Source organism: Molothrus aeneus, chromosome Z (genome assembly GCF_037042795.1).
Source record: "Molothrus aeneus isolate 106 chromosome Z, BPBGC_Maene_1.0, whole genome shotgun sequence".
Taxonomy (NCBI): domain Eukaryota; kingdom Metazoa; phylum Chordata; class Aves; order Passeriformes; family Icteridae; genus Molothrus; species Molothrus aeneus.
The window spans coordinates 6777796-6802382 of NC_089680.1; the positions used below are offsets into that span (position 1 = coordinate 6777796).

Below are 24587 nucleotides of genomic sequence, written 5' to 3' on the forward strand. Positions count from 1 at the left end.
CAATTAACAACCTACACTGTGAATAAGAGAGATTAATTTGCCAATGTCTGGTTTTATCACTTGCATATGGAACTACATTGGACTTTTTGCACTGCTAGCTTTCTCAGGGAGTAGGCAAAACTTGTGTCTCCTACCACTTTCAGAAACTAACTCACCACCCTACTCCAAGCATATTTTTAATCTCTTTAAATGTTCCTAAGTAAAATCTGGAATGAAAGTTTTCTGCTCCTTTTGAATCTTGAGTGGTGTCTGATCCTAAGGGTAAAAAAACAATTCTATTTCTTTGACAGTGCTTGCTCAGATTCTACATTCTAAGGAACTTCAGAAATCGTCTTAAGTTGATATCCATATTAAAGCATCCAAAATGCAAAGACGTGAAAATCAACTACCACATAAGACAAAACCTTGAATCTCATCACTGTCATATTTCCTAACACTCAGCACAACCGATCTATTTTAGACAATTCCAGTGTGCATTATTAAGTATACCATTCTGCACATTATATTTTACATCAGATATTAATTTGCTTAAAAGTCCCTGAGTACACATTCACCTGAGATGTGCTGGGCAATTGGGTAAATAGTTTTGTTTTTAAAATGTCCCTAAACACAAATTTACACAATACAATCTGTTTATAAGAACTCCAACAGGCCACTGTAGTCTAACAGACAATAATACAGCTCAAATACAGCATTCATATTGCAAGAACTTCTAAATCACTTCTTTTATTGGCTACAAGAAACTTCCCTCTAAGACAATGCATTCAGCAAGTATGAAAGCTTTGATCTGAAACTGCAACCAAAAACCACAGACTTAATGCTGAAATCCCTGACTATCACACAGTCCCTTAATTTACCTAACTGTTCTTGAATTCGCTTTGTCCAAAGTGAAAAACACTACAGGAGAATTATCTGTTTCCATGGTGAGCAGAACAAACTTTGCCTGTGTCTTTTTAAGTGCTTAATTTCTGCAGTGTTACAGGACTTACTGTGCCAAACTCAATGCTACGTGGGGAGAGCCTGACAATTGCAACAGGGCTGTAATCAAATTAAATGGTATTTCAGAATGTACAATTTATAACTTCCTTTTTTTTATTCCCCCAGAAATAGCTGAATACTTTAATTTAGTGCAGTTTCACTTCTGTATGCAATACAACATTTGCTTTGCTGAAATCAGTACCTGAGTATAGCTAAGATCTAGTTTACGTAAAAATTTCATTACCAAATGAAAGTATCAATATGCCAGTACTTCCCTGTGCAGCTTCCCTCCAGTCCAGCAGACACACAGACACTCTCTTCTAGGCAAACACCACTTATAAAAAAATGTAACTGGTCACCAAAAAGGTAGCATTTAACACAATCAGAGTAACCATGCTTTAAGAACAAATCTACTCTTCCAAATTTGCCCAGCCCCAATCTTGTATGTGAATTTTCTTCCCAAATATATTGGCTTTGGTCTAGATAAATAAGCACATGGAGTAGAAGAGCTTTTCCAGACCTGCTGTGAACAGAATTTGAAGGGCCTCATGTAGGTGTAGACACTTGGCTTAAGAATACTGGATAACCAAACTTGCAGTGTTTGGCCACATTATGGAAGGCAGATAGGCATGCACAGAAGCCTGACAGGTAAACAAATTCACTATTAGCCCAGCTCCAGATGCCAGATAAGGAAATGCAGGGGTTTTCTTTTTCTTTCAGAGTATCACTGAAATAACCTTGTGCACACTCACTTTGAAAGACTGGTCCTTCTACAGGTCTAGCACTAAGGCTCCTGAGGTTTACATCTATCTTCTAGGGACACTTATTTCTTGTTCATGACATGATTCATTCTGAGACAGAGAAGGAAGCAGGACTGCAGCAATTCTTTCCCAAGCAGGAGGTAGCTGTAACACACTGAAGCCTCCAGTTGAGCCCTGCCAAGGCAGGCTATCATGCCAACACATCTTCTACCTGCCATGCCTGCTTACCCAGCCAGCCCTCCCCAGAAGCTGTGCTAGCACCCTGGTGCCTCTCGCTGCCAGGGAGCTTCTGTCGCTTTCCAACACCTTCTCTCTGGCAGGCGTTGCATTGCTGCTGCTGCCGGGTGCCAGGGCTTGTGCTAGTTAAAGCTGGCACAAACACGAGTTGAATCTAGTCCTATAAATTTAAATAGTCAAAAGTAATTAGGTTTACATGTACTGCTGAATAAATAAATTTGCTCTTAGGCTAGGGCTTTGTGTTGCAAGTTTCAGATCTGTGCCAACTGTTGTGGTTAAGCTGTTAACCCCCCCAAATCACAGATCATAATGAACATGCTGACAAACCCTAACTTTAGTGGCACAAAAGCAGCAATAATTCTCAATATTGATTAATTTAGTTAGTTAAACCTGCAGTCTAAGCTTATAAGCATGCAGTGATAAATTGAGACTGACCTGCTGCCCAAGCAGGTTTTTTGATGAAGGATAGAATCAGCTTTAGGTTTCCCCAGAAATATTTGTCCATTTGCCATTTTTAATTAGAGAAGGCCAGGAGTAAGGGAAAGCACAACATGGCTGTTTAACCTAGTTAATAATACCTACAGCACCAATGGTGAGAAAGAAAGGGAGGAAGCATGGGAGAAAGTGCCCAGAAATAGAGGATTTTTCATCAACTGGTAAAATAATACTTTAAAGATGACAGCTAATCAGACTCCTTTTACTGATCACTTTACCTAGTATGATTTCTAACAGCATATTTCAACAAATATTTTACTCCCCTCTGTGGAAAAGAATAGACCATCAATCCTCTTGAATAAAATTTCTTTTTCTGAGCAGTCTTCATATGATGTGCATAATTATATCTCCTTCTCAGTGCTTGAATGGAATCTCAACCTAGCACTATTAGACAGTATCAAGCAGTATCTTTACACACACTTTATCTGCTATGCCTGCCTTGCAGAGGTAACCATTGCTTCTAAGAGAAATGGTTAGGCAATCTTGTGGTTTCTGTTAGTTTAAACATACAGCTACTTGTGGGAAACAGCCCAATCTAACTCAGTTCTTAAATCCTCCAAGAATTATCACCCCTTCCATCAGAGGAAAAAAAAGTGTTTCCATAACAAGTAAGTACAAATCTGTCAATATTGATAATGGTTTTTCACCTATTATATATCACAAGTTCTCTCAGAAGATAGAAATAAACTGCCAGCTGCTGCCAAGAATACGGGGTTGATATCAAGCATACATTTTCCAAGTCCACTGGGCCAAGAGAAGATTAAATCTGATTCTAGCCCTCTCATCCTCCAAGAAGCATTTAACTCTTCTCATGAACAGTTGCACATTCCTGTTATGCCACTGTACTGTTATCTAACTAGTGGTATGAAATACTGCAAGTTCATATTTCAATCTGTTTTTTTCTTGCTTAACTGAAGATTTTACTATGAGAAAATGTGGGATATGATAAAGAAAAGCAGGGATTGTATGCCGTTCTTCTAGGCAGTTACCACTAGAAATGTAATCCTGCCTAAAGAAGGCAAGTTGTTTTCAGACCTTTAAGCGTAACAACAATGCTGCCTTCAGTTTTTCCATTGGAACAGAAGTGATAATGCTGCTTTTCCAGTGCATTTAGTGCAGACATATAGTATAATCAGGAATTGCTGACTTAATGTGATTTTGTTGCTTGTCATTAAACATAAAATAACTCTCATACAAAACATTTTAAAAGAAATGCCATTTGATAAAAATGGGAGTGGGGGAGGAGGCGAGCAAATGGTGAGGGATTAAAATCTTCAAGCGAATGTAAAACCTAACAGGGTTAACACTGTCCATTAAAATTATTTACAAAGGTATTTAATGTGTCAAGACTTGGAACATAAAATACTTTCTGTTCAAAATCTAAGTAAAATTAAAATGTTAGAACCTGGCATATTCTTGCTTTTTTTATTCTAACATGCAACTTAAGGCTTACTATAAATGTCAAAAGGATATGGCAGGTTTTAGTTCATATTATTCAGTGTGTGCTAATATGAAACATCATAGAAATTCAGTCACTTCCCTGCATCTGGGAGAATTTGATGGTTATGTTTGCAGAATCTTAAACCAGAGATTACCCAGCAGCTTACCGTGAAGGGTCATGCTGAATCGGTGATACGGCTGTGGTTGCAGGCACTTTGCTGCTGCCCATCAACCCAGGAGATATGGCTGCATCCTTCCTAAGTCCTGAAGTTGTCCCTGCGGAATGAAGTGAAGACAAACCAGGCATCAGAAGCTAGAGATTTTGGAATAGATGTTTCTCAATTCTGCCTTATTACAGAACATTGGGACGAAAAACTGAAACAGTTTTTGAATGAGAAATATACACAGAGAAATGACAGAGAGCTCATCAGTTGAGAGTACTGTGCACAGCATCCTTTTCAGGACCATACAGAATCAAATCTGTAGAATAAGACACGCTCTCCAGCACCCATCTTACTGCCCAGAGCTTGACAGACTTGCATGGTTATTATTCCTTAAGTGGCCCACAGGATTCAGCTTGTTTCACAGATGCAGTTCTCATTACATGCTTTAAAATGTTAGTTCTCCAAGTGTAAATATCACTTGAATAGTAGTTTCATTTAAATAAAATAGAACTGAGAATCCATTCCTTCTTCCCACCTCCAAATAACTCTTGAATTACAAAATAATCTAGGTTTAAAGGTGAAGTTTGGAGGTCTTGTAGTTCCATTCAAACAGCAGCAACCAGTTTCAGACACTTATCACATTAGGTGCTGAATGTCTCACTGATAGAACCTCTGTGGGAAACTCCTCTAGTTCCACTGATTGACCAGCCCCATAGTCAAAAATGTTTTCTGTATAGCTAATCAGAATTTTCTGAGTTGTGACTTTTCCCTGTTGTCTCTTGTGTGGCTGATGATGACTTCCAAGAAGGCTCATTCCCTCTTCTCTACACTCTCTCCTAAGGTAGCTGAAGTAAGAAGCAAGATCCATGCTGAGTTACCTCTACTTATAGCTGAATACACCCAGCCTACTCAGCCTCTCGCTTCAGCCCCATGGCTGTCCTGGCTGCCTCTGCCAGACTCCCTACAGCTTGTCAGTATTGTCTGTGCACTGTGGAGTCCCAGATTAGACACAGCATTTTTGGGCTCACTGAGCTAACTGGGGAGAAGTGTAATTTCAGCACTCTGATGGCCACAGCTGTATGATTATGGCCCACTAAGAGGTCCAGTTACTCCATCACACAGGCACATCACTGACTCACTGCTCTTCAGCAGGACACCCCATTCTTTTTTGGCAAAACTGCTTTCAGGATTTTTTCAGTGTCAGTTCAATCCAGCTGAAGGACACTGGCATTGCCCTCTGCTGAACCTAAAAACAGTTCTGTCAAATCCTTTTCCCAACCTGTTAAGGTCCCTTGAATACTGTGCCCTATTCTCCAGCACATTGACTGGTTCCCCAAGCCTGCTAACTTGCTGAAGGTGCATCCTGTCATGCTGCTCAGGCTGTTGATGTTAAGCAGCTAACCACAATGAACTGGATGCCAGCTGGACTGAAGACAACCCTTGAAGGGTGGTGGTTCAGCCAACTTTTCATTTGCTCACCTGAGAACTGAGTTCTTAGTAAGACAAATAGCATAGAGGTAAGAAAGAGGTAGAGGGAAATAGGAAAATTAGTAGCTATCTGATCTACCACATAAAAACCTGTGGATTTGGGCTTTTTTAATCTCTCCTAATTAGTTGTGTGCAATCAACATCACTTAACTAGAGTCAGTATAGGGAAAACTAAACTTATCAGCAAAAACTGAAGTCAAACCAGTGTTTAGATCCTTATGTAACCCTGTGATGGCCAAATATTTCTCAGCTCTGTGAACAGAAGCATTAGCTATCAACCATTCTGAAACACGAAGCAACACAAAGGTGTAATTCCAGCCTCAGTGTAAAATGTACAAGGAATTATTCCTTGTACAAGATGTTCAAGGAATTATTTAAAACAGTGCATTGAATCTAAGATTTATACAAATATATACAATTCAATAAATCCATGTTTTAAGATGCATTTTAGAGAGACTAACAAAAAAATACGTTATCACCCTGCTATAATGAACTGTGTTTCAGCACATTTCAGTAATAAAATCTTGCCTAAGAAAGAGTTAATTATCAGTGAAGGAAGTCTGGAAATATCATGGGGATATATGCTGATTGTGTGTCCCTGGTAACTTGATAGTGTGCCAATTCATGATGAGAAGAGTGGGTATGCATATAAAGACTGGAAGGCTCTTGTTTAGAGTTTTGACTTTACAACTGAATAAGAGATATTTAGAAATCATTTCACGTGACAGTGGAATGAGGCAGCTGGATTTTAAGAAACTAATACCAAAGTAATAAAAACCTTGTTAACACGGGAGAAAATATTCAGTTACTAATACGAGACAAGGCTGGCACACCGTCAACAAACTACATTTACAGAAAATGAGATGTATCTCTGCAAAAAAAGACAATATATGGACTCAGAAGTGGCCAACACAGCCTCAAGGGGACTGTTCAAATATCCAAGTTTGAAAATATTACCAGAGCTAGAAACAGAAAACAAGAAAAGGAACTCAGCAGGAATTTACTGAGGCTGTTAGGCTGCACAGACATAAAGCAGAGGCATAAAGAAATAACAAATAAATGTATATTAAAAAAAAAAGTTAAAAAATACATCTTGGAAAAAGCATGCAAGTCTTTTGAGGAAAAAGAAACACTCAAGAACAAGCAAATATATAAAGATGATTCAATCAATAACATTCCCAAAAATGTCCAAGCTACTACTAATTTTAAAATATATTATGAGGAAAAAATAAAGGAAGGGAAAATTGGCAAGTAGAGGATAATGAAGACCCTGTTGATGTATAATACCTGTCTATATAAAGCTGATGAAAAGAAACTACCAGGGGAAAAAAAAAGATACAAAGTCTTTAGTCTGAAGGATATATATTTCAGGGCTAAAGGGAATTAGTTAATGAATTTATGAAGTGACTGGTAATTATTTATGAAAAGTCATAGAGAACTAGGGTGATACAAATGACAGCAAATTAATTAGATTGCAGGTGTTAGAAGACAGTATGAGACTGGAGCCATTGCAGATGATCTAGAGAAGCAAGAAACGTGGAAAAAGAATAGACACATTTGCCCCTGGAAAAAAGCAAATGCTCTTCCATAGTGTGGTAATTTAAATCCTGACACCAATGAAAAGAACCTGGAGCAGCAAAGAATCACAAGAAAAACCCCCTAGATATAAGCTTGCAAGTCAAGCTACCTCCAAAGCAATTATAAATGTCTCCTAAATGGTAATGTTAAGAATACTATTTTCAATTTGGCTAACCTGGTACAAGAATGATTTAAAGTAGATTAAAAAATCATTTAAGAAAACTCAAATAGCTATATATTTCTCTTTGAAAAACAGACAACTAAAACATTAAGAAAATGGGGAAATACAGCAGTCTATATTTTAGAAGTGCAAACATTAAGGATGAAGAAATATGGATGAGGCTGGTTCAAGCAGCAATGGAATGAAAGTAAGCAATGGGAAATCTAGGTTGATAATCATAAAAGAAATCTTTATGACTTGAATAATAGTAATATTCATAAGACTTAACATTTATATAGTACTTCACATCTTCAAAGCACTTCACTAATATTAACTAATTGCTCTATTCAATTGTAGGGATAGTCTTCCCTCAAGGGAAGAAGTTCCAGATCCTGAATCCCTAAGAAGCTACATCAGAAAAACTACTGAAAAACAAACACTGTCTAAAGAAATCAGCCCCTGGAAAAGTACAGGGCTAAAATGAGGTAAAATAATTTTCCTTCTCTGGCTTTTTCTTTTGCATATGAAAAAGGAAAGTGTGCACGCTATACAACATCATGCAGACATTATGTCCAACAAGAAGAAACAAAGGGGAAAATAGTTCTTTCTTTTGTTTCAATGCAGAGGTACTTCAGGAAGTGTTTGTAAAGATGAATACTTTAAACAGAAATGTAAAGAATTGCCCAATATTGCACAGTGCAATGGATGCATGTTTCCAAGCCCCACAGCAAAATTTTCAAGAGCAGAAAGGAAGAAAAACACACATTTCTGTACTCCAGCACTTTTTAACTAGACAAGTTGTTAGATTTTAGTACACGTTGACATAGCTGGTGGTGACACCAATAAAAACAATTTACTGCTGAAAGGATCTAAGACTTCAGGATTGCTCCAACTGCCTATAGTTTTGCTGGTAATACTAAAAAAGTTTGACTACACAACACAAACACCTGCTAAAGCACAGGAATAAAAACTAAGGAGCAAGCAGAAACAAAAGACAAAATCAACAGTGAGGGAATAAAAATTGATTTCCTAAGTTGATCCAGGTAAGCTTCTACCCTGAAAAGAGAGCAGAAGTGACCCTTTCCACTCCAAGAGGTGAAGGGACCACATTAACAATGCTCTTCTACCTGTTAGTAACCATTGTCTGGGAGAAGAAAACATGTATTTGTTAGGAAATCACCCTTTTCAAACCCACTGTTGTCAGAGCAAGTGACCAGTCCTGAAGAAGGAAAGCCTTCCACCATTACAGGATGAGAACAGCTTCCTGATTAATAATTTTAAACCTGGTACAAGTGCCTGTGCTGCTCTGGAGGGACACTACTACTGATACAGTCACCATTCCCAGTGGCACAGCAAGCCCAAGGGCTCAGACCAGCATTCACACTGCACTAAGGAGTTCTTGGATAGAGTCACCAGCCCGGAGAACATACAAATAGACCGGACTGATACCATCAGGAGGAAAAATAAACCTCTACAGCAGTAGGTCAGCATCTGATGGTTGAGAACTTTTCACCTGAACACGTTTCTGTACACAGCACTGCTGTGCTCTGACCAAAAGGCCACCTTTAGGTATGTGGCTAAATGACATTGAGTTTCATGCCTCAAGATATCACCTTGTGGACTTCATTCCCCTTTGTCATACTGCACTGAATCAGAAATCCCAGGTCAGCAGCATCTGGGAATATCCAGCAAAAGCAAGGACAGAGCCAACTAAGTCCAGACTATGCAGGCTAGAACTAAAAATCTTGACATTGTGTCCTGGTGATCCCCTAAGATGGAAAAAAACACTTTACAAGTATGTGCGTGTGCTTGCTAAAGGAGTCCAAATATATAACAGAAGGAAGCCAATTAAAAAGGTACTAAATACAGAAGACTTCAACTTCAGTGATTAGTGCTAGGTAATTTGCCTTGTGATAAACAACCATTCAAATCAGTAATAGACCTGAGGTTGTTCCACAGCTTGAAAGCATTCCTCTGAACTTTATCAGCTATCACAGCAAGTGTCAATGTTTGTAAGTCAAATTTGGCAATGCAGCTCTACACCATAAAAGCCAGCAATCCCAGTAAGTGCTTGCAAAAGATGCCCACCATCTTCAGAGATCATGCTGATTGCTATAATCACTAAATCAGCATAGGTGCAGCTCAGTTGCAATGTGCAATAGTCAGATGCAGCTGGTAACTTCTCCTCAGTCCTACAAAATGAAACGAATGAATGAAGAAGAGGCCAGGTTGGATATTTTCCCCTGAATCTATGGAAAATAAATTATTTTTGGGGACTACCCCAATCTAAGGAACAAAACCCACCATCCAGCTGTGAAAAATCCTTGTTTCATCATTGCAGCAAAGAGGAGGAGGGGGGCAGAAGGAAGAGGAAAAGAGAAGAAAAAAAAATGATAGCTGAAAAAAACCATAAAAGAAAACCATCAGTGAAAATTGCCCCTGAAACTTTGCAGAATTGTAACGGCTTTCTCTTGCTTAAATTGATTGGTGTAGCAATGTTATAAAATGACTATTAGGATTCATTGTGCACAACAGAAAGTGTGAAATGTCAGCAGATTATACAGCAAAAGTAATGGGTCCTGAACCCCTGTTAGTCAAAAATGATTTTGTTTCAAATTAGAAATTGATTTTTTTGGACACAAGCCCTTTACAGGCTTCCAACTTTTGTAGCTGTGCCTTGGAAGAGATTAACCTCAGCCACTGTTTGGGTCCAGGCTGATGATACCCTTTTGAAAGTTTCTTCACAGGGACTGCTTTTTAATGTTGGTACGGTCTTAACCAATAACACAAGTTATTTGTTCCTTTGAGAACTGCACCACATTTCTTCTCATTTTGCCATTTTCTTTATTTTTATGCTGACATATACAGCAAACTGGCTGACAAGTTAAAATAAAAAAAAAAATAAAAAAAGCTAGTTCATCATTGAACCAAGGATTATGTTCACGGCTAAGCAGTGACACATCCAAGCTGCTTTTGTTCCCAACCTTTTTTCTTCATAAGAGAGAAAAGATTGCATCTCTGCTCCTTAAGTGGAGGCGCTAAGCTAAGGGCAGGATAGGTTTTAGCAGTAAAGACATCCCTGTGTGGCAAACTAGCAGGTTGTAATGGTGCAGTCATCACTCAAGGAGAAAAAGAATGCAAAGATTACATTTGAAGAGCAAACCCCACTGCACTTATTCTCACTGCCTTTTGGGAAAATTAAAAACCAAATAATTGAAGGAGTTTTCTGACATTAAGGGACTACTTTTTTCTCTTTCATCAGAAAGACCAGACAGGATCACCACTTGTTATTTAATTATTTTTTTAATGGAGCTAACACTTTCTCTTAGGTTGTTCAAACACCTGTAAAACTTCTTCAATTGTGCATTTTACTGATATCCTTTTGAACACACCAGCACAATCATGGCCCTGCAATACAGTACACTCCCCCTTACCTTTCCTGGACTTGGTGCCTTCCCTCTTGGTTTGCATTTGAGGGCTTTGCCCATCATCCACGTTTATACCAAAGCCAACCATTTTCTTCCCTGAACTGCTCCCATGACTGCTCCCTGGTTTTCTGGAGTTTTTGCTCACTGGAGATGTCCTCAGTAAGTAATCTTCATGTTTCAACACAGGGACACTAGGAGAGAAAAAAGATCATGCTGTTACATGATGCATTAGGTCCATTAACATTGCACCCAGCTCTCTACCAACTTTTACTCTCCAGAAGCATAAACATCATGCTGCTGGTTGAGCTCTTGTTGAATACATTTATAATTTCTGAAAGCAGAATTCCAAAGGCTTGAAGAGTTACCAACACACTTTATCAGGAGTCTTTGGTTATCAGCAGCCAGCAGCACCCTGACAACTGTATTTGGAGTTTTGCAGCACTTGGCACGTTCCCTAAAGCATTAGGTCCTGGATTTCTCGAGTGGTTAGAACAGCACCAGTGGGATGAAGACATGCAAGACAACATGAAGATGAAGACAGACTTTGTCCAGCACAATGGGCCAAAATTGGAAGAAAGAATAATTTAGAAAATGTTCACTCTGCTAGAATAAAGGGGAAACAAAGAAGATTATGTGAAGAGAAATCTGAAACTTTAGTTTGCAAAAGGGAAGCAGATCACAAAATCACATAATCATTTTTATTGGAAAGGACCTTTGAGATCATCTGAGTACAACTGCCAAGGCTACTGCTAAACCACATCCCCAAGTGCCACATCTACAGGTTTTTTAAAAAACAGGGATGGTGAGAAGCTGATTCAAGAAGAAAATGGATGAGAAGAGAGGAGACAAAGAGGTGAGATTGATGAACAGAGGTACTTTTAAACAGGATAGAGAATGTATGAGCAAATTGCCGGAGAGAATGTGGTGGAGAAGTGCAGTACTTTGAGTAAAGTAAGGAAAGAGAAAGTTGACCAGAACCATTATGGTTCAAGATGAACTTCAACACATGATCATAAACACTGCATGGATAGAGGCAGGAGGCAAATCTGGTGACGACGAGCAATCATGACCTCAAGCCCTGCAGACACAGGCATCTCAAAATGTTCTGGGCAGACAGGAAGATGACCCACATTTCTCTCAGTAAAGAAAAGCTACTGGCTTCAAATTCTGCTCTCTGGGAAATAACTACTGCTTTAAATCACAATTCCCAACATATGTAAGTCATTAGTCCCTGTCATAAAAGACTCCTTTATAAAAGAAATTAAAAATATAAAAAAGTATCTTTGTATTATCCACATGAAATACTACTGTTTATTCCAAGATTATATTGATCTACTTGCAACCATGGAAGCAAAAAACAGCTTTCTTAAGTTATTAGAAGATTAAACAAATCTTAACAGCTGGATTCTGTGAACCTAGAGGTCTTTTCCAACCTAAACCATTCTATATTTCTATGATAAATCTTTTTCCTGTTCAAGCAGCAATTTTACACTGGCAACCCAAAGACTGTCACTGAGCTTTTATTAGTTAGGATACAGCTTCATGGAGGCTGAATCACAAGAATCTTTTACTTAAAAGCTTGCACTGACTGAAGTTACTGTAGATCTGAGGGAAAAGCAGGAAATGATAGCTAAATTAAAAGTTTCCCATCAATGTGCTGTATAAGACATTGTTTAATAGGGCCCACTGAGCCTGTTGGACAATTAGTATTACTCCTGTATTATTAATGCAGAACAGTATATAATGGCTTATGACCTAAAATAACTGACTGAAGTGTTGGATATAACTTCTCCAAATAACCTCCGTTTACTTTAGGGCTTCTAACTGTGTGACCACTAATAATATTGGAGTGTTTTTTAAAATTTATGGTGGACTAAATTAGTGTCCTATTTGAATTATATGAAATTATTAACCTACTAATTCCTACAACTACAAGAGCACCAAGAGGTGGTTTTGGATCCTAGCTTAAAGAGGCTTAAAGGTGTAATACTTGACCAGATTTCCCTGATAAACAGGACTTGATATTCCATTTCCCTCTATTTGGGATGACTAGCAGCATTTAAAAAAACAGTGAGGCTGTCATTATTTGGATGCTTTTTGAGTTGTTTAAAGCACATTTAATTACAACCTACAGTCCTCATGTGAAGACAGTGACCTTTGGCTTGCAGATAAAGAGGTGATTACTCGACTGGTTCTCCTTCTGAATGGAGTATCTTCTATGGTGCAGTTATCTCTATAATACTGAGTTCTGTTTTAAATACTGCAGTGGCAGATGCAGTTCAAACAGTAACAGACACCAAGAAGAAATAACATAAGCTAAGGTAAAATAAATAACAAAAGAAAGTGTCTTTGCATTTATAACCTAAACAACTAGAGCCTCATTGTTTAGTATATAATAGAAGTCAGCTCATGCTAAAGTTGTGCTTAAGTAAGGATGGAGTCTCAAATCTTAAAATGACAATCTGAAAAGTGTGCAGACCAAGGAGAGAAAGGGATAATGCAGAGAGATAAAAAAAATCAGTAATTAACTATCTACCACAATTAAACAAAGAAAACATAAGGCAAAAAAATCTGTTTCAGAACATAATTACTCATTCACCTCTGGAATAATTAGTAAAACGAATGATGTGACTATTGCAACATGGAAATTTAAACTCAACATATGGTCAAAAGGAATCAGCTATTTATGTCTGGAGAGATTTAGCAGCAATTTTCAAATCCAACTACCCATCATGTCACTCAAAGGCACCACAGTTAATAGGAATTCCTGCAGGTCACCACAATATCCAATGAATTTTCACGGCACTCCTCGAAACTAACCAACAGAGAAGACTTTCTAAATAAAGACCTTATTAACCTACCTACCCTACATACCAGGGCAGGAGATGTAGTGTGGCCAAGAAAGAAGCGAGTCTCAGCACTGCTGCCTCATTATGAATATCCAAGAACACCATCACCAAAGGAAAACACACCTTGAACATTCCTTCCATCCTGTCTGAGCCTCATATCGCGATATCCCCGCTGAGTGCGAATGGCAAATTTTAAATGTCATTCAGGATCCATTGAATACTGCTAGTATTTGCATTCCTTAAAAAGTAGAAAAACATTAACCTTTTGTTTTATTGAATTAAAATGCCATGGAAATGCTGATGTAGTCTTCAGAGACTGAAAATACTTTTACAAAGAAGAATAGCTGTCATTTATTAGACACAAAGAACAATTACTTGATAGGATGCTTTCTGACAAAAAGCAGATTGGTATTCTCATCATAGAAAAGGCATTGTAAAAAAACCCGGCACAGACCTCTGAGACTTGAATAATTTAAAGCTGCATTTGGTGCAATTTGAATTTTTCTTTAGGGAGGCAAAGTTAAATACCTTTAATTTGTTCTAATTATTTCAAATTTGCAAGTTAATTATGGCTGATCATTAAATAACAAAAAGGACTATCGTCTCCATAGAGTTTTACCTCCTACCCTCTGCATTACTTAAGCTAGATTTTAGTATGCATGAATTAACTTTCTAAATAATCACACAGTTTGACTAAATGGCTCAGTAAAATGAGCTCTGATCCTCACAATAAGCATTAATGGACATTAGAAAGGCTATTGGGACCCATGTTACTTACATTATAAGTATTTTTAATGGGGTCTTATTTACTAATCTTTATGTACTGTTCAAGTTAGGGCATCATATAGATACATTATTCTGCTTTAATAGAGGAAAGTCAGTTCTTCAAGATACTAAAATAAATGTCCACTTAGAGCCAACTAAATTCATTTTTAAACTAATGCAGGAAAACTCTGATAGAATATAACTTGTTTTAGCTGCTGATCCTGATGAATCAATCCAACGTAATGGCAGCCTTGCTCTGCAAATGGAGTTTTGCAGATCTGTTGAATCGCTAAGCAACCCAAGCAGCTCAGGCTCTTGCCAGAGACGTGCTTACTATCAGCATGTGATTTACCTCGCCCACGAGGCTTCCTCTCTTCCCTGCTCCACACCCAGCGTTCAGAAGACTGAGTTCCCAGTCCTTGATCCCAAATTTGGATGCTCACCTTCCACTGAACTCTGATCTTTCCATGCATTTTTCAGTGGCATTCAGAGAACAAGACTATGTTGTAACTACTCAGAAACCCGAAAAGCGAGGCAATTCATGCCTCTCCTATGTATATTCAACAGATGGCTGCCTTAATGGTACCCTACTGCACTCTGCTGAGGCAAGGGCTTACGAGTTTAACCATTATCAAACTAACAGATTGCCGTGGTAGGGTAGCTCCAAAAGCAAACATGTTGGAATGTTATTTTCCTGTTCCGTAATTTCTGTTTTAAAAATAAAATAATTAACAGTTCATGTGTGCAATCTGCTGCAATTATATCAGGCCAAGAATGCATAACACTTAATGATGCAAAACTGGTGATAAGTAGACAACCCAAGCAATACGTTTTTGTAGCTGGAACCTGAATTGCCATTTCAGACACAGTGTGACAAACAGGCTGAAAATTGCTTCCTCCCCTGCCACTTTGGCTGAGAATGTTTTCCAGCCAGATCAGTTTCCAGAGTCAGTTCAGTATAAAGCAGCAGCACTACAAGTACTGGGACAAAAGAGAAGATGCCAGGATCTTCTTTTCAGTAGGGATCAAATTTAGATCAGTTCACATCAAGCTTGTTATCAAACAGCACTTTTGAAAACCACCTGTTCCAAAGTGGGGCTGTTTGGGAGGTTGTTTGTCTGCATAGAAAATAAAAAAAATATTTCCGGGGAGAGAAGAAGCATTGTAGACTTTGGATATGTGGATCTGAAAACAAATGGCAGTGGTCTACAGAACAATCACAACCTTTCCAGTCCCCTCAAGTGGAGCTGAGGAGAAACACGTCAGAACATACAAGCCAGTGCAGCAGCACATGGGAAAGAGAAGGGAGATTGATCTGCTTGCTACTGCTTTGTGCAGGGTGCACAAATCCACAGGGCAGCTGAGCACAGCTGGAAGGGAGGTAAGAGAGATGCAGGTGAAGAGGAAAAGCACAGCATGAACCTCAGGGCAATCTCTCATCCCTGAATGCCATCACCCTTCCCTTCCTAAAAAATGCTTTTTTAGCTCAGCATTTTTTCCTCCCTTTAAGAAGCAGGAAAAAGTCCTATTCTAATACATTCCTTGAAGACCACATTCAAGCCCAGAGTGAGATTTCATGGGCCAATTATGAAATCTGGCATTTTGAGGCTTATGTTAGATGCATCAGCATGTTAATGGCACTGCTGGGATCCAGTGAATGTCAATAAGAAACAGCTGCTTTCCTTTCTAGAGAGCATGTGCATTTAAAGCTTTGAGATCACAGAATCAGAGAATACTTTTGCTTAGAAGGAACCTTTTAAAGGTCCCCTGGTCCAATCACCCTGCAATGAGCAGGGACATCTTCAAGTAGAACAGATTGCTCAGAGCCTATCCAAAGTGACCTTGAATGTTTCCAGGGCTGGGGCATCCACCACCATTCTGGGCAACCTGTACCGCTGTTTCACCACTCACAGTGAAACACTCTTTCATCATATCTAACTTGAATCTGTGCATTAAGATGAAAAGCATGGCCACTTGTCCTATAGTTACAGACCCTGTTCCAAAGTCTGTCTCTATCTTTCTTAAAAGAGACCATTTTAACCATTGAAAAGGTGCAGTCAGGTTTCCCCAACACCTCTCCTCCAGCTGTCTTCAGGACCATATCCATCTCCCTTCTCACTTATTTTTTAGGCAAAAGGCAGGAGGGCAGGGACAGGTAGGCAAACACTTCAACAGTCAGTGAGACTTCTGGAACTGAAATATAAATATTATCAAATCTGCTTGTAATAAAAGGATTTTTCATCACAGAAAATAGACAGTGATTGCCTACAATCTACATGTTATTATGCAGACAATATATTGCTGAGCTGTCATGCAGAGATTTCATCTCTTACAGCACTCTTCAGGCTCAATGCCCTTGAATCCAGTTATGCCCATGGCTCTGTCAGGTTTCTCTGTTGTTTTTTTGGGTTTTTTCCCCCCTGTTGAGCTCTCTCTCTCAAATCTACTGCATTTGGTTTACTTTTCTCTCATCTTGGAGGAGATACACTTGTACCTGTGCTAAATTTTTTTCTTTATCTGAAGCTGTATCAAGGTACAGCAATCCACAGCACAGCTTCCCCAGACCACTCTTTCAGGGACCAGTTCCTTCCCCATTCCCTCAGTAGCTGGTGCTCAGATATTTAATTCCACCAGCAAGAACTGAGGCCACATATGCTCTTAATTAGCAATGACCTATTAGATCATACCAGCCATAGGTGAAACCCTAGCCCCACTGAATCAATCAGAATACTGTCTTTATTTTCAATGAAGTCAGGACTTCACTTAATTTACATACTTAGAGGTCCATTTGTATCAAGTATTAAGCTAAATTTAACCTAGAATTATATTCATGCCTTCCCTTTGAAGCCCTCTCCTTCCTCTGGTTTAAGTTCACTACATTTCAACTCCCTACCAGCACCTTTCCAACATATCTGAGTTTCCCTAATAAATAGCAAAATTACAGCTGTGATTACTTTTCTATCTTTTCTGAATTCAAAGAAAATTCTAGCAAAAGGTTTTCAGACAGTCACAGAGAAATGGCCATGGGAAACAGACTGGCCAAGCTTTAGCAGGGCAAAATTCTGTGACTGTTTGTTTGGCCTTTCTTACAGAGCAGACCAGAGCAGCTGTCGTTCCAGCAAACTCTGCTGTCAGCCTTCACAAAAGGAAGTCATGTAAATGTCAAGTCACAAGTATAAAAACAATCCTTCCAAACAGTGTCTATATATCTGAAAAGCCTGTCTGGCTGTCACCAGTTAAAGCACCACGAGGAATGATGCAAAACCCTGTTTAGGACAAAGTTTTTGAACTAAATCTAAACTTTTTCAGCACATCAGACAGCATCTCTCTTTCAGAAGGAGAATCACATGCTCTTCAGCAAAGTGAATGCCAGTCTTAGTGCCTTATCCAGCATCACTAGTGTCTGGCTGAGAGCCAGCCCCAATCACAAGATACCCATCGAAATGCCATATGCAAGCTATCTCCTGAACAAACATGCCCCAAATTGGATTGTAATTTGGTTGTGATAAAGGCATTGAAGAACAACACATCATCTCTTCTCTACTTGCCTCACCCAGAGCAAAAGGCTTCACAGTGGATGGGCTGCACTCCAAAACAGGCTGTGGCAGAGATGGGTCTGGGTGTGCAGGTAACCACCTTATGTCTTTCTTTGCTAAGGCTATTAGTACACAAGCACTCTCTCCTCTACAGAAGTTTCCAGACAGGCTGATAGGTGTTGATAACAGCAGCTTTCAGTAAATGATCAGCAATTGCAAAGCCCTTTTTCTGATCATGGATCATATCATGGAGCAATCATTTCCTAAGAGTAACTGACAATACAGCAGAGGAAGGACACACTAAGAGTTGAACAGTAGATACAGGGTTTTCAGTATGCCCTACTAGTAAGATATTCTGAAGAAATTCCTAATTAGAGAAACAGATTGCTTTTTTTGTGCAGATATTAGGAGTTACACATGCACAGAAAAGATGGAGTTTAGCAGGATCAGAATAGTTGAAAAAGACACAGCAACTACAGTTGCTTCTGTTCATTGACAAAGTTACACTTGATTGATGCTAAGTTTCAATGTTCAAGACACCAGTAGGACAAATTTTCACACCTGGTTTCTAAGTCATGAAATGAAGGAACAAAATTTCAGATTTCCCACACCAATAGAAATGAAAATTAATAACCACTAAACTGGGCATATCCCTAACAATACTGAGGTGATTTTCTGGGTCACTGATAGCTCCTCCAATATCAGGGAACGTGTCACAGGGAAAGTCTTTCATAAATGCATCAAATTCCATAACAAATACAATTAAAAGTTTTTATACTGTCTATTCTTCTGAGGCTGCAGAATCTGATTTCTCTAACCAGGAATCATTAACACTGAAAACAACACAGAAGCACCACTGCAGGACCCATATTTTTCCATGAAATTTCTGTCTTCTTATTTTAATCACCTTTATCTGTACCACAGGATGATTGAATCTAGCATTGAATCATGTTTAGCACAGGTTACTACAGGTTTTTAGGGTTATAGTCTGTTAGTGTTAAAGTCTTACAAATCATGGGACTATTGAATCTGGAAGCTGAAGTGCTTTACTTATTCCAAAAAGCCATTTGGTTCCTCTGCCAAATACAAACCTGACATGGGTTTTGATTTTTGATAAAAACAATCAAGTAGAATTTTGCCAGGTCTGTAACTACAAATGTACATAGCATCCTAAATATTCTCATACTACAGCACCTTTTAAAATGGTGCCATATGCTATCCCAGATCAGTTAGAAACACCCTTCCTGATGCATCTTCACACTTCATTGGCCTTTTTTCCATGATTAAATCACATCTGTGGGACATGGTCACTCTATGATTAAAGAGTATATTAATGATTTACCACTACACTAGTACTCATCCATATTATATTGCTTAGTAAAATGAAAACACTGAGATTGTTTATTGATCTGCTTTAAAAAAAATCCTATAGCCTGAAAAGAAGCAAATAGAGAAGTTGAGACTTTGGACTTTACTCTGATTAGTAGACTACCATGCCCAACAGATGCAGATTTGACAAGATAGCTCCTGGTAAAGATTTAAAATAACAATTTTAGCCACTTCAGTTGCCTTAAATTCACTGAAGTTACATATTTCACAGGGCATGTTTGATGGCTAGTGACTGTAAAATCAAGAATTTATTGCAAGAGCAATACAGACTTAGATGCCTAAATAATGGCATACAACTATAAAAACCATGGCCCTGGGCCCCACAGAAAAAGCAACATACTAAAGATTTCCCTTCAGTGCATATATTTTATGTGAATTTGACAGCACCACCAAATACTGACTCAACCAGGATGTTTAGGGAACAGATTTAACACATTTTTGCACTTGTATTCAGAAAATATTCAGATATAATAGAACTGAAACCAGATGGAAATCACTGCCTCACTAAAAGGCAGTTACCACTGAGATGTTTATTGGCATTGCTCTGATATTCAGTATCAAGAGGAAGAGCAAAGGGAAGAGATCCTGGGACAAGGCTGTTTGCCATGAAGCTCTGGGCTGCCAGTTCCCAGCCTCTGGAAACCCTTTTGGTCCAGACACAAGTGATGTTTGCCATCTTAGAGCTACCACTATTGATTTTGGGCATGAAAATCTACCTTTGCATGCATTTGTCACAACCTGGTGGAAACATCTGTCCAGAGCAGAAGCCACGAGTGCTGCTCTGACACTGTGATGTGGCATCAGGGGTTTGCATTATTTGTGCTGTCAAACCATCTCAGACCTACTGAGTCCACAGCTGGTATATAAACTTAGCACATCTCTCAGAGACATGGTTTGCTCAAAAAGGATGCAAAGATGTAAATGGAGATTAAGGAAACACAGAGATAAAAAGAAAAGAAGGATTAACTATGCATTGATCAAACAAAAGGGCATGTAGTTATACGAAGAGGTGAAGTCTGGCACTATTGATAGAAGACTGATGACACTTGTAAATTGTTTTGTTTCAAACTCTTCTGCGTGCTAGAAGCCACAAAAAGTGTTTCCATAAAGAAGAGCTGATGACTTGTCACTGCAGTGGAGTTCTAATGCTTTTCTCTCTAGATCACCAATGAAATCTTTTGAGTATGGTTTAGATTTTAGGTAGGTTTATCAGGGAGAGAGCCCATCTATGTGATGAGTGTGAAGAAACACATTAGTTTGAAACTCACCAAATTAAGATTAAGGGCAGGGAGGGGAAAAGAGCACTCTTAAAAAGCTGAGGATAAAAATAAGAAGGAAAAGATAAAATGTAAAACAAGAAAGGCATTGTCAGAACACACAGTTAGAGGCAGAAGTCACCATGAAATGACCCAGTGGTTCTAAAAGACAGAAAGAATTAGGGAATGTGGTAGCAGCAAATGGCTGAAAGTTAATCCAACACACAAAAAAACTCTGAGTGCCACATAACTGACAGAGTAAAGAAGAGGTGGTGGCAGAGAAAATAAAATAAGAAACAGCTTTATGACTTTTAACTGGCCCCTGAAGGTGAGTTTAAAAGAAGCAAAGCAGACAAGACCTGAAGAAGCAGCCAAGATACCCATTTGGAAAACTTATTTTGAAGTAGGTGAATGACTACTGAGCAGTTAAAGAACACTTTAGAGTAGTCAAAGTGCAAGAAGAAGGAGTAAAGCAAGGGGTGGTTTTAACTTTTGACACCGCAAAAGGGTATTTTGGCTGCCAAGGAAGGAAACTGCAATAGCTTTCAGCAGCCCAGATGCAGGCAGAGAAGGAGAGTGATCCTGAGGTTATGAATCTGAGTGGCAGGGAGGAGGTGGCATTATCAAAATCAGAAGTGAAGAGAGATTCAGAAGAAAAAAGTAAGGAGCTCTGTTTTGGCCAGATTAGGAATGATCTGAAGGCAAAAACAACTGGGATTATGTGTCAGGGAGGCAGTCAGATATGCAAGACTAGATGGAACAGAGCAGAAGGTTTAAGAGTTATTGGCAGGGAGATGATAGCCAAATCCGTGTAACAGGATGTTGTCATCCAGCTGGTACAGAAATCTCCAGTCAAATCAACGAGTGACTAAATCCCTTCCCTGCCCCCTCACAGAGGTTTCTACCTAGTTTCAAATGAAATTATCTAAAATAGTGCTGCAAAAACATGCATAAAAAACCTGACTTTCCATAAAATCTAAAGATCATACTGTTTCTAAAACTAGGGCAACCACTAAATGAAAGTTAACCCGAACAATAACTTTAGCTAAACTTCAGGTCACATGCATTTAATATAATGAGATGAGGAATATGAAAAGGCCATTCATAATGGAATTCATCGAGTTAGGAATGCCATGCTTAGCTGCCTTATAACATATAATTAATGATCCTATAAAAATCCAGCAGTACGAACTCTCCTGGCTGCCCGCAGAACTGTTCTTTATGCTGGGTAGGGCAAGCAAGCATCTGCTTCCACAAATACTGCCCTTTGAGAAGCTCAAAAGCTTTTTTCCCCGTGTTCCATCAGGGACCACAGTGCCATTTCCATGACATGCTGAGCTTTGAACCATTACCCAAATCAGACTATAGCATTTGGCAACCCAGTACACATCTGTCACAATAGACTGGTTAGTGGTCAAATGTTAAAGAAAAAGTCATTAACTCTCTTCCATTGCTTCTCATACCCCACCTTCCTCCAGATTATTTATAATCCCCACTAAACCCACCCTCTGTTTATAGTCTTCTAACACAACAGTGAAATACATACTGCCTGGAGATCTGTGTTGCCTTATACCATTCCCAAACATTTGGTACAACAAAAGATGTTCTCTCTCCATCAAAACACCTCATCCCTCCTGAAGCATTGATGCTCGAATTCAAGGTTAAAGGATTAAGACCTGAAGCACTGGGTACCAGAGGAAATGAAGCCAAATATCGAAAGAAACACAAAAATCAATCCTCTTCACTGCAGGAGCAGTGTGAAGAACAAATCAGCTAGGCTGAATCTAAAATTTTCTCTGCGTGGCTCTCAAAAATTAGCACTTTTATAAATATAATGGGTACTCTGCAAAGCCTCAGCACCCGTGCAAAGCCACAGAGTTCAACTCAATACATCAGTATGGTCTGGGAAATTTTATGCCAGAATAATTCACTGGCAAATATACAAAGTCCACTTCAGAGAGAGCAAGAGCTAGGGAGTGAGTGAGAGCACATGTGTTGTTATCTTTATATGTAGTCTGAAAATCTGCAAGTGGCAGAACCTAATATTTACTAAAGTTTGCCTTTTGCTTCAATTCTCTGAGTGCTGAAGTGCAGCCAAGGTCACAGGAGGGGTGGGGGAGTGGGTTTTAGCTTAGTGTAGCTGTGATCATGGGCAGAACAGCAGGGTACAGAGGATTTCTTGCTTAACTTTGTAATACCAATAGCTTTTGTTCTTAGTCCTGCCCCATCAGTTCTGATATAAGCTTTAAATGGCATGAAAGTTGTGCGGGTGGGTTTAAAATTTCCTGATTCAAAACTACCTTCCAGAACATTTTGTTTTATGAGGTTTTTCTTAACTTTTCCAACTGATAAATTTCTGGGACATATGAATGTCTAGATTAAACAAAATATTCTCTTCATCCAAGATTACACATAAAAATAAAAAGTAACAAAACAGTATGTCTGAAAAAGTAATCCATTCCAATTTATAAAAATAGAATTCAGGTTTTCAAAATTCAATTCAGGCAGTAAACTAACAGTGTCTACATTTTCCCATAAAGGAGGCATCTGCAAATGACTTGCAAAAATGTCTCTCACTGTCTGCAAGTGTTGGCAAGGAACAAACTCCTTCAGGAGATGCATGCATTTCACATATTTCAACTCAAAGAAAAAATTCTCCAAGCATTTTCAGTTTTGATGTAGGATATTACCAAACCAAGCCCATGCAGAATACTGGCAGCAAACACAAGTTTTGTGAAAATATCGAAATACTTTTTTTTTTACAAGCCCGTTTTCACCAACTGCCCTCCTAAGCTTAGCAGTGTTTCTAATACCTGAGTGCCTGTGCTTTTTGAAGACCGCACCTACAGGCTGAGTGTACCTGCCTATGAAAACCACTTATGGCATTTTCTCCTTACATCTTACACCTCGAGTCACTCAGTAGGCTTCCTGCTCAAGGTTACTTTGGACTGCAATGGGAATGATGTAATACTGCTGTGTGCAGCAGACGTGATCATGAGAACAGAATCAGCATAATTCAGGTAAATGTTAGATAGGCAGCTTGAAATCACTGTTGCAGTTGAAAGTAAACCTGAAAATTAGATTAGTGAAGGAACCAGGTCAGCAGAAATGAACTCCACTCTCTCCAGTCCGATAAGGATCACTGCCTACCCTAACAAAAATAAAAACCAACTTTAAATGCATGCATAGGTATATGTAAAAAATTGCCACACACTCCCCTTTATGCTTTTAGTAACCACATCAGAACAAAAACCTTCACCCTGTACAAGAAAACCTACTACCTTCAGAGTCTGCACGTGGCCCTAATGAAGCAGAAATGTGTGTCTAAGTCTGACTGTACTCTCCCATACGTCACAGCAGACTCCAGCAGCCATCTGTTGGAAGGATGCTGTGCATATATATATAGCCAGACACCACCACGAGAGAAAGAAAAACTCATATCTGCACCTAATTCAGCGTGTGCACCATTGGCAGATCTGCAAGCACCGTTTTTTTTACTGGCCAAACAAGTGTTCGCTCCACAAATATCCTATCTAAAAATGATACAAACTTCAATGTAAAATTATCTGGAACAAGAAAGTAACTTGGTTGTTAAAAGGAGCACTAACAGGTGGGAAAGCAGCTTCCAGATACACAGATTTTATGGGCCATTTGCAAGCACAGTTGATTTCATCCCAATTTAATGTGCCAGTCTGCCAAAACAGCAAATAGAAAAAAAACAAAAATCCCAACAAACTATATTCAGTACACTTCTAAAAGTTGGCCAAGTCCTATATAGATACACCTCAAGAGACCAAGGACAAGTCAGAGATGACCTGGGAGTCTTGCACAAGGAGCCAATTGCAGCCCTGGTGAGAGTTTCTCCTTCAGAGGCTCAGGACCTGGACACACCCCAGACATGGGAGATGACATGCTGGAATGAAGAACTGAAAAGAAAACTCCTCACAGGAAACCAAATGGGTGCTACCACTGTTTTTTGATTCTCTTCTCCTCAAAAACAGGAGTAATGGGGCCAGCAAAAGTCAGGCCAGCAGTAGCAGAGCCATGCAATTGCATGTGATTT

At 39.0% G+C, this 24587-nt stretch overlaps 1 protein-coding gene across 1 annotated transcript in view; it reads right to left on the reverse strand.

Annotated features, from left to right (window-relative positions):
- Window positions 1-24587, reverse strand: part of KIAA1328 (KIAA1328 ortholog) — a 173274-nt gene that overhangs the window by 25710 nt on the left and 122977 nt on the right. Inside the window, 2 exon segments of the mRNA XM_066569195.1 lie at window positions 4079-4187; window positions 10736-10920. Coding sequence (XP_066425292.1) covers window positions 4079-4187; window positions 10736-10920 — 294 coding nt within the window.